General features: G+C 33.8%; 1 protein-coding gene across 2 annotated transcripts; it reads right to left on the bottom strand.

Moving 5' to 3' along the window:
- Positions 1-576: 576 nt before the first annotated feature.
- On the bottom strand, positions 577-10462 carry LOC139839969 (serine/threonine-protein kinase 1). 2 transcript variants are annotated; one of them, XM_071830183.1, is made up of 18 exons: positions 9762-10462; positions 8462-8550; positions 8259-8366; positions 7873-7980; positions 7669-7759; positions 7419-7471; positions 7189-7251; positions 6677-6721; positions 6560-6595; positions 5896-5951; positions 5617-5698; positions 5295-5423; positions 5088-5214; positions 4618-4771; positions 3535-3688; positions 2313-2510; positions 2100-2185; positions 577-1138 (listed from the first exon to the last, which is right to left on the bottom strand). In XM_071830183.1, exons 1-18 carry the CDS (start codon positions 10441-10443, stop codon positions 1039-1041), a joined length of 2361 nt encoding a protein of 786 aa, XP_071686284.1. In that variant the 5' UTR covers positions 10444-10462; the 3' UTR covers positions 577-1038. The 2 variants fall into 2 exon arrangements, with proteins under 2 accessions (XP_071686284.1, XP_071686286.1); XM_071830185.1 differs by having other exon boundaries at positions 9785-9895.
- Between the last annotated feature and the right edge of the window lie 1253 nt (positions 10463-11715).

The raw sequence follows: 11715 nt of genomic DNA, 5'->3' as shown, positions 1-11715 counted from the left end.
AACCGACATTCAGAATTTTCAAAACCGAAAACCGAATTCAAATTCGGTTTCGGTTTGACTCGATCCGAAAACCGTTTTTCAAATTCGGTTTGGTTTTTTTCCCGGTTTGGTTTCAGTTTGATTTTCGGATTCCACGGTTTCAAAACAAATACTGACCAAACAAATACTGACCACCCCTGGTTCTTGTAATTTGATTCAACTGTTTGGTACCTATATATCATGTGCATCATAAATGACAGTTAACTTTTTCATTTTCATTTTTTAATGTTAGGCTGATAGTGACTCGTCGACTCGAACCCAGTAGAAACAAAATTACTGTATAACGAAAGATCGTAGCAAGTAACTTTCCAAACACAATTAATCTCCCATAGACAATTACTAATCACTATTGCTAGTTGAATTTTGGGTCGACCATTTTAGCCCAGGCTCAAATTTGATCTAATAGCTCAATTAGACTTCATCAAGCAAACTCAAGCTTTAGTAGCTTAAAAATTAAAAGAAACCTTGTTGAATTAAGCAAAAGCTCGTTTCACATAATGAAAACCCAAGTCATTATCATAGAAACTCAAACCCAGTTACATTGTGATTTACACTTGGTGTACTCAAACTCAAATGAGAAGATAACATGTTTAAGTTATTTGCAAACCTAGTCGTCACATTCATATCTTCATAACTCTTTGAATCAGAAACTAAGGTTTAAATTCAATTCCAATTCTGCCGGAATCCCATTGGATTCCGTGAGCCAAACGATGCCTAAGAATCTGAATTGTTCACCGGAATCTTAAAGCAACACAGTATGATGAATAGTTTGATTAGTGAATAAATACATGACGAAATCGTAAACAAACTGATTCAAACCTATAGAAGCTAATACTGCAGATTACAACACTGTTATGGAAAAGTTTACGCAGTTTCAGTCTCCTAGGTTTGACATCTATCGACGTATTATATTAAGAATTTCAGAAGACACTAATACAAACTACTTGAGTAATAATAGATGTTATAAATTATAAATATAAATTACAGATACCTGTGTTGTTATAACCTTAAAATAGTCCGAAGGGTATCACAAAGGTTCTGAATAGTTTGTTGTTCCTGAGTTGCTTGAAGTTCCTGCAGCGGCATCTCTTCGTAGCACCTGCGAATTGAACATTAGGTCTCGAAAATACAGAACAGATGTCTACGTAGACATGCATTTTGTGCACGGAAAACATAGAGGTGATAAAATGAGCAGGTTGGAAACAGGTAGAAAATGCTTGGGTGTAATTAGGCAAATTTTAAAAGGAAGAATTGCATATATATCATTGTCAAACATCAAAGTATCATATATTCCTAACTAAATTTGAAAATGTAATACAATATATATCATTATTAAATTTACAAAATATCATATTTGTAAGCTGATTATATAGGAGTGTACAATACTCGGTATACATCATTACTGATCATGATACCTGTTTTTAATGTTATATACTTCTATAAACATTGAAAATATCAAATACGCCTATTGAATTTACAGAAGGATTAACCTTCTGAACAGTTTATGAATTTCTTCACAAATTTCTGTACATATATATTACCTTCAATCATCCAGTTTCATACGCAGAACTAACTCAATCTCCTAGACAATAATTACGTTATATTTTTCCCTGTATCTATATCGATATATAAATACAAAACAAAGGAAGTACAATCCGATAATAATTAATAGTAAATATTATAGTATAATAATACAACCTAAGATAGGAGCATCACATTACAGCAGCTAATTATAATCACTTTTGCTAAAATCACTAATTAAAATTATCTAATTCTAAAATAGCACCAAAGGGGCTTAGATCTAAGCGGTATGAGGGGAACCCTTCAACCAAGAGGTTGAGGGTTCAAGCCTCACTTAAGGCAATATTTGTGGTGGTTGTAAGTTAGATGGTAGGTTTGCCATTCTAAAATAAAAAATAATCAAAAATAGCAAAATGTATCAGACAATTCTTCTCGCTCTAATAGGTAAACGAGTCTAAAATAGCAGAATTAGTCAAAAATAACATAATTCCAATCCAACCCATTTGTAAGTAGCTGATTCAAAATAGTGAAATGCTTACGTTTTATGATACGATAAAGCCTGAGCTAGATTCATCAACGTTGGACTAGAAGTGAGTCTCTGATAGACACTTGGAGGAAGTGGTAGCTGCAGAACGGTCAGGAGCAATCGGAGTTAAAGATGCACATTACACAAATTATGGTATTATATGTACATCTGAAAGTGTAGAAAATTGAATTTATCCTTAAGAAATAGTATAGAAAATTGAAGGTACCTCGTTCTGTCTTCGGCCCTTCTTAGATAGTCCATCGCCCGTAAAAAGTTCTTGCAATGCTTCTACAGCTACATTTCCCACGTCATCCAAATGTTGACTTCCAAGCACATTTTCAGATAACAATGCAATGGGAGATATATCAGTTGCCCTCAGAAACGGAATTGGCACTGTGTTGCCAGCAGCATATATGGACCAAAGCTATAACACCATAATGAACTCAGATTAAAGAGCAACGTAAATATATTTGATGGACTAAAAATAAAATTCATAATTTATTTCCAACATCATCCAGACACAGACACAAAAAGAACGTGTTAGATCGTTATAGGATTGTACGCAAGATCATGAGATCATAAAGATTGAACGGGGGATAGTAAGGATCGTAAATTAGATCATTTTAATTTTTATATTAAATGTTTATGTAAATTGTTTTTGATATAAATTTTTTCTAAAAATTGAATCTTACGATCTCGGTCCTATTTTATGATCTTTGCAAAGATGAAAATGATCTTGAGTAAGATCCCTATTGTAGCAACCTTAACTCCTAAATTTGTGATTCGGGAAGTTTTAATGTATCTAAACACATTTCAGTATTACGTATGATTTTTACCCGTTTGACCCATTATATTTTAAAGGTAGAGATGACACCTTTAACGTCTAACATTACCTATCTATATTTGTATACTGTATAGTGGTAACATGTATGAATGTTAGATATACTCTGTTCATCATATACATATGCCACTGTTTCAATACGTGCTGGTTATTTGACTAATACATTATGAAAGATGAACCGAGTAAAACAATAAATACTGTTTTCCTTAAAGTCAGATCCACATAGTAAACATAACTTTACAGTTAGAGTTTTTTAACCATTTACTTGATAATGGGTCAATTTGGGTAGTGTTTTGATTCAGGCAGGACAAATAGTTTTTTTTTTTTACCTAAAATGGGAACGGTAAAATTTGTTGAAAGTAGTTTAAAACCTACTTCTAATGTATTACACTATTGAATGTTTTATTCAATGAATCAATTATATCATTGAACAATTATTGTATAAAGTGGAGAGAAAAAAAAAAGCATCGGCAGTTCATTAGCCCAGTCCGCCCGACCCGTTTCTTCCTGTTACCCAACCCACCCATATACAATATCTACATAATTTGCCAAGCTTAATCATCAAAAGATTACTCACGTGTATTCAAAAAGTATACGAACCATATACCTTGTCTAGTGCTTTGCGATTAACACCATCATTCTTACTTGTGGAGGTGATGAAAGCACTGTTACTTCCAATAGCTTGTTTAGTGTGTTCAGTAGTAGTCGGTGATTCAACATTACGAAATGTATCTGAAGATGCACCAATTTTATTGGTCAACCTGAGGAATAATAACTGATTATTTGCATGCACATATTACAAATCGCCATTTATAAATTCTAGTAATACATATCAAACGTAAAGAATAATGACATTCATGCTTCAAAACCAAAGAACAAATATAATTTATCCCACTCACTGATGGAACTATGATGAATACGTTATGATCTTTCAATTTACCACAATGTTCCATCGTTTAACATCCTTCACATTTACGAGAAAAAATATATCTTTCAAATTATTAAGAATGATTATTCATGTTTACAAATTTATCAGTATATTTAATATCATATATCTCGCCTAAACGTAAATTATATTATATTTTGAACTATACAATAATTATCTTATGGTGTAACACGTGTAGTTGAGTACTTTCTAAGTTAATAAGACATGGCACAATGCGTACCCTTTTTGTTCATCTTCACATGTACAGTTTACAGCAATATATACAAAAAATAAAGACATATATACTTCAGGTACCTATTTACCAAACACTGTATGAGAATCCTCAAGATGCTTTATACCAATATTCTGCTAAAAAATATAACCACTTAACGTAGTAAATTATGACCCGTTCACTCATGAATGCGTTGATTTGGGTTAATTGAGTAAGTTAAAAAACAAGGCTGGAAGGAGACAGGTCCAATGGGATTAAACCCAAACAGCATTATATGCATAAAACTCTTGTATCATTTATCCAGAAGTTAGATTACCATTGAACCAATATAATATCTGCTAACATATTTGACACACTAGTTACACATATATAAATTACAATTGTCAGACTAAACGCACTTCGGGTCACACGATCTGAACATCCACTTTAACCAAACCTATTTAACTATTACCCTACATGCATGAACGGGTCATAATTTGCTACCTATATTTAAGAGCAATCTCAAAACAGGACCACTATAGCAAGGAAAGTACCATGGACTGACTGAATCTTCGCCAGGATCAGCCGTTGATAAACTTTGATCAAGTATTGATGTGGGACCCGTTTTCTTTGTAGTTGGAACTGGCGTTGTAGCACCACTCTCATCTATATCAACTCCGCCATGAATTATGACACTTCCAAAGTCACCTGGTAGGAACAAGCGCACACCAGTAACATAAAAGAGAAACTTAAAAAAAAACAGTCTATATAGATTATACTCAATTATTAAATAACTAAAACATTCCATAGTTAAAAGTTAATGTGTGACATATTTTTTTAGATCGAAGAGAGAAACATAATGCACATTTGACCCCACAAGCAGTACCAGTTGCCTTTAGCATGTTGTCACCCACATTCAGATGTATAACCAAGTATTTCTCCTAGTGAATATCCTTATGATTCATAACCATATACATTAATGCATCAAGCAAGTGAATAAAGATGAACTAAAGGGCATAAATACCTCCTCCTGCCTCTTCCAAACCACCAGCTTTTACTGTACCAACCACAACAGGTACTCCATTAAGCACTTGATGAGGTTTAGATGGAACAGTATCTCCAAAGTCTTCGTTCATTTTTGGTCCAAGTGTCTATATTGAATAACTTTTTGAAGGTAAAATGGAGCTATATATATGTGTATACATGAGGGGAAAAAAATGTACTTGCATACCCCATATCCTGGTATGGTCTCTGAAACATGTTCTGCTTCCAACGCCATAGCCGCCCTATTTTGCTTTGCCTTTTCAAGTTTGGGTACCATAGCAGAAGCTCCAGTTTTGCATTTTTCTATAAATTTATGCTGTTTCAAGTGAAAAAAACATAAACAAATATGACCCAGTAGTCAATAACTGACTTTAGCTGTAAGCTTATATAAAGATAGCAATGGCAAATAAAATAAGAACAAAATCAAGTAGAGAATGCGAGTTTATATATTAATCCAAGAAGTGAACCACCGTTACAATTATGCGAAACTTAAAGCTACTATAGCATACCTTTAACAGCTCAGATGCAGCAGGACGTATACGTGGGTCTTTTGTAAGGCACTTTGCAATGAAGTCATGAAATACAAGAGACCTGAAACGTGAGTAACGTGAGCTGAACATTCAAAAATACACAGTAGTAGAATTCAAAGAAGATGTGCTAGGAAAAAAGAAAGCCAACTATTAACTTCAATTACACGTGCCAATTTCCACCCATGTAAACACATGTCATTGAGTATTTCATCGTTTAACAAGAAAATTAATGTCTTTCATCATGAGACAAAAATATACCATTTCTCTTTATCTTCAAGCATTGGAGCAGGTTCGATGGAGATCATAAATAACACCTGTTGCATGTGTTAGGCGTGTTAATTCATGGTAACCGACTCATTCAAACACAAGAAACACAAAATACGGAAAATTAAGGATGAAAGGAAACAGAAAGATACATGAGCATAAACATAATGCTTAAACGAAATCATATGACTAGCAATAAGAAACCAAATCTGTATGTCACTGATGAAGGTAGAAAGCTGGCCCAGATAAAAAGTACAATATGGAATTTTATCTTTCTACTTTCCATGTCTATATGTGAAAGGTTTCAAATCATTATATTTTACATAGTCTTACGTGATTCTAAGTTTCCAACCAACTCAATTTTCTAACAAACTAATTTTTACTAGCACGTTAAAAATAAATAATGAGAGCATTTAACACTGTATACATTACCACATGAAAGAGCATATGACCTAATTAAGAAAAATAATTTAATACATATAAATAAAGCCATTATAAAAAAACCTATCAAAGTTACCATCATTTATCTTTCAAAAATGGGAATAAAATTTTTTACTAAAACCCCGCACTTTCATGTCTACTATAAAAAATTAAGTAAAAATGGCTTTTAGCTTTTACAGTTTCACAAATGCCACAATGAATAAATATGTGCACTAACCCTCATTGGATGCACATTCGATCTTGGTGGAAGACCCTGAGAGAAATAAAATTATGAGAGATTAAGGGGGGAAACATGTCAGCGCTTCTTTTTATTTCACAAGATCAGTGAATATACCTCCGCCATTTCAATCGCAGACACCCCAAGGGCCCACACATCTACCTGAAATAAAGGAATATGTTTATGGAAACAGTCAATTCAACTTGGAACATTCTTCACAGCAAAACGAGATATATAGACCAACTTATCAACTTTGGAACCAGCTCATGAAAATTCAACAATTCACTTTTGCCCCAAAATGAGTATTCAGCATTTTTCTAATTTAAATGTACTTGCAGCTCCTAAACTACAGATATTATTGGAAATGTTTAATAAAATGACAAAAAGTTTCATTAAAACATATATGTAACAGAAGTGAGAAATACATTTTCCAGTGTTAACATTCTAGACGGGTCAAGGAGAAGATGCATATAACAGTAAGTAACACCAGAGCTTTAGACTATTATGTATTAACCAAACATGCAAATGTCATAGTGTTCCTCATAAACCTATCTTATCATATAGTAACCTATCTTATAAACCTATTAAGTATTATTACTATATAAGTAGCCATAAAATGTCAATTTTACCTTCCCATCGTATCGGCTCTCCTGGATAACTTCTGGAGCCATCCAGTGGGGAGTACCAATAAACTGAAAACAAAATATAACAATAAAGTAAATGCAAAAAACATGAGCACAATACAATAAATTAAGAAACATTAATCAATGAAAATAATAAGAAGAGAGTTTTAACTTAAGAGAAAGTATAAATCATTGATTCATGATAAACCATCAGAGTGAAGAAGGCAGGACCATACCGTATTACGTTTAGACATTGTCCTTGTCAGCTGTGCAGCAACACCAAAATCACCTGTTTATGTTAAGAAAAAATTTATCATGAATTTTAGCAAACAATACTACAATAAAATATAGGATTATAATGTTGGAATAACTAAAAAATAGCGGTTGATGAACTTCTAGCCAGTTCTAGGTCTATTTATCATACCACTCAAGACCACCTGGTAAAAGAATATATGAAGTATCTACACATTATTTATACCATCTTACCCAACTTGACCTCTCCTTGTTCAGTCAACAAGATATTACCACCCTTGATATCACGATGCACCTTGAAAATTGAGTGCAGATAGGATAAACCCTACAACAAATGCAGTAAGATATACGCATGATAAGAGAGCCCATCACATCACTCAATACTAGCCTTGATATAAGACATGAAATGTAGAGAGGCATAATAAGATCTAAAAGTACCTTCAATGTTTCCTTACATATATATGCAATTTGGCATTCCTCTAAAGGCTCATCAGTAACATTCATCAGATCAGCAACACTCCCCCCACCACAATACTCCATCACAATCTGCCAACAAATTAAGAAATTCAAAAGATGTTTCAATCATCTTCAAAAAAAAATAAGTAAAGGTACTTGCTTCCACATGGAACACTGCTATCTAAAGTATTGATTGATGACGACATGAATTGTTAATTCATTAATATCATAGGAAAAAGTAAATTTACCACTTAAGTTTTCCTATAAGAACATTATACTCAAAATTACTTATCTCTGTATAGATACATCATATATGTTACACTAAAACTACAATAATCAGGATAATAATAGAAGGTAAGACTGCATACCCAAAGGTATTCCTCACCCTGGTAGCTTCCTAAATAACGAACAACATTAGGATGACTGCATTGCTGCAACATCTCGATTTCACCACGAATTTCTTCGTACCCTTCCTCCTGATATATATAGCATTGCAAAAAAAAAAATTTGAGAAATCAATTAGCCATTCAAACTCAATATAAGTTATGGACGACATGCAACTACAACCTACCCCTTCAGATAATGATATCACTTTGATTGCAACCATTTCAGAAGTCTTTAAATCGCGAGCCTTGTAAACAGAACCGTAAGAACCTTTTCCTGTAACAACCAAAATGACAACTTTCAGTAACTTCGGTAAAATTGTGTACAAACCCTAAATCTAACTGCTTGCCTTCCATATCTGAAGAAGAAAAGTTGAAACAAATTTATGATGAAAGATGATTGCAACATTTGGAAAAATAGTAGATTCATCAATATTTTATTTTGCTTTCACCAAGTCATATACAGATTAGTATCTTAAATATCCTAATTGATTTGATCTACTGATTTTTTGATAGTTAGTATGAGAATATCTTAGGGATAATTTCTCAACAACAATCATTAAGATTGTTTTAACTGCATCATAATAAGTATGACTACGTCGAATATTGTTATAGGCTATCATCTATGCATATATCTTTACTTTATCCATTCTTATATTAAGATTTATTATAACGTAGCCGTAGGTCCTCAAAATAACCTATGTCGATTGAGAATTCTTGAACAGATGGAGGCTTTGGATGTCCTTTCTTGTTTGAACTTTGCTACCTAAAGTAATTTGCAAACTGATACACTTGGACACTAGGTTGACATACACTTAAAGGTGTTAACTAAAAGCATACTAGAAGTCAATAACCTATATGGCAAAGGAAGAAAAGCGGATTATACAAAGAGTCTGGGCCTGAAAGGCGATGAGCCAAAAGTGATACTGTACAACTCAGGCAAATATTAAGGTTGAAAGCTTCCTATTTGTTAAACAATGTTTAAATTGCTGAACCTTTTAGGATCTTATTAGCATACACAACTAAAAAGTTGAGCAGTTTATAATGCGTAAGTCAGAACCAATGAGAGTCACATCTCATATCAAGTGTCGTTCAAATTCTCGCTTGCACACTTTCTGTACAAGGAGATTTAATGAGATTTCACATATAAGTTATGGAGTATATATCAGGGTCCTAGGATGTATGTTGTCAGAGACTTTTTGGGAAGTTGAGAGACATATTCAGCAGTAATGTACTTTTCGAGTGAAATTAGAGATGTTCAAACTCTCCAAATATTATGCTACTCATCACAATAGTGGATTAGAGAATTATATTATCTTCCTATTGTCACATTACTACATTAGTTCAGTGACCTACTGTATATATCCTGGATTCTATAACTATATATTCAAGAAGTTTTATCTATCGGTAACCGGTAGAAAATGCAAATCACAGATCAAACATGATATCTATAAATAAAATTTCACCACAGAAGCATAAATATTGTACCAAGCTCATGAAGCAATTCGTACTTAGTAGACGGATCTTCTCTTGTAACACTATCAGCAATCGAACCAGATGACATTTTACTTGTCCTCTGCCGTGAATGACCTCCTTCCTCACCCAGTGTAGACGACGTCGTAGCACTCCCTTTCCTCGCCCTTCCAAATCCTTCACCTACCGCTTGCATACTCGCCACCGCTCTACTCATCGTCGACATTCCGCCACTGCCGCCGCTACTCCGTCTCACAACCGTCCCTGACGATGACTCACTATCTCTCTGCTCCGATCTCACCAAAACCGTTCCAAATCCACCTCCGTATTCATCATCATCGTCTTCTTCTTCTTCATCGGATTCATCTCTCATGTACGTGGATTGCACGCGCCTACGACCAGTTTTAACGATCATCGTGCCGGAGATGCTTTCTCCGTCGTCGTCGGAATCTACAGCTGCTCCGAAGTCCTTCGGAAGACGTTTCAGAAGTGGAGGTAGTGATTCGTCGTCGTTTGGATCCTCATCGTCTTTACAAAGCATTGTAGCGTATATATCTCCTGTATCTAGCTTTTTAGGGTTTTTTTGCGTTTTTGCATCGTTATCATCTTCCTCATCGTTGTGAACTACAAACGTTGAGTAGAGCTCTGAATTCGTCGGTTTTTTTAACGTCCGACGATTCGCCGATGAATAGTCCATTTGATTCCGGCGTGAGTGAGTATGTGTAGCAGTTTTTGAGCTTAACAGCCATGGTCAATAAATCAAAGATGAAGAAACATGAATATTTTTATTTTACTCCCTTTAACTCTAGTGAACTGATTGATTCAGTCCTGCAAGCTAGTAATAATTAATAAATGTATTCATATAATTGCCGTAACTCTTGATCAAATTCCCTTCTTGATGTGTTAAGCTCTTGATGTGTTAAGCTCTTGTACCGTTGATGTTAACCAAGATGATGAAGGGGTTTGGAATCATTATATTGAAGGGGGGTATTCGGTAGCCGAATTTATTCGGATTCTTGTGTTTTCTGGTTGTGATCAGGGCTCGAGATGAGTTGTATTCATTAGAACAATCACATCACATACAAAGTTACGATTTTCCATTGACTTGCTTTACATGATTCCATCCCGCTAAGACGTGTTCTACGGTCTCTCCATGTCTTACATGTGGTCAATCTTCTTTGTGCATTTGGTGTCAATCTGCCGATGAAACTGTTTTTCGGCTTCTTTTGCATTGTCTTTGGACCTTTAATATTTGCTCGACTCTTTTTCAAATGGTGGAACATAAGATGGGTGATCCTTGGCTCATTGTTTCAAATTTCTTTTAATTAGTACATGGGTATGGGTCTCAAAGATTCTAAGTTTTGGAGATTAATTGACCCTGCTACTATGTGAGATATTTGGACGGCTCGTAATCATGCTATTTTCAATGCAAACCCTTTGTGTTAGTATTGTTCAAGGTTTCAAAATGAAGGTGTCTACCTGAGCTTTCTCTTCAAAGTTATTCTTCAGTCATGTATGGGGTGTATATGGTCTACAAATATATATCATCGTACGTACATTATAATAATTTAAAGGTCTTAAACAATTTATGACAACCAACTTACTAAATAAAGTCATAGTTAGAGAGATTATTAAAAAAAGAAAGAAAGATATATACCATTAGCATAACTAACTTTAGAATGAAGATGTTTATGATGTTTTATAGTTACAGTCGATTCAATATATGAAAATAAACGACGTTAGTTTAAAGTTAGTTTTTAAAATTATCATAAAAATTGTTTGCCAAGATTTATTAATAGTAATTGTTATCCTAACTACATTGTTCCCTATAAATACGACTAAACTTACTGTTAACTAATTACTATGAGTGATTTTGATAAAAATAAAAATAAAAAATAAAAAAAAAAGTCAACGTGTACAATCACTACAAATCATATTCTTGTACTTCGACGTATTATCATTTACAGCC

Source organism: Rutidosis leptorrhynchoides, chromosome 4, assembly GCF_046630445.1.
Source record: "Rutidosis leptorrhynchoides isolate AG116_Rl617_1_P2 chromosome 4, CSIRO_AGI_Rlap_v1, whole genome shotgun sequence".
Classification (NCBI taxonomy): Eukaryota; Viridiplantae; Streptophyta; class Magnoliopsida; order Asterales; family Asteraceae; genus Rutidosis; species Rutidosis leptorrhynchoides.
This window is presented reverse-complemented; position numbering and strand designations above follow the sequence as displayed.

Coding starts and splice junctions, on each gene's coding strand:
- LOC139839969 (XM_071830183.1), bottom strand. CDS start 10,443: ATGGACTATTCATCGGCGAATCGTCGGACGTTAAAAAAACCGACGAAT. Junction 7,760..7,872: donor TATGTAAGGAAACATTGAAG/GTACTTTTAGAT, acceptor CATTTGTTGTAG/GGTTTATCCTATCTGCACTC. Junction 6,722..7,188: donor AGAGCCGATACGATGGGAAG/GTAAAATTGACA, acceptor CCTTTATTTCAG/GTAGATGTGTGGGCCCTTGG.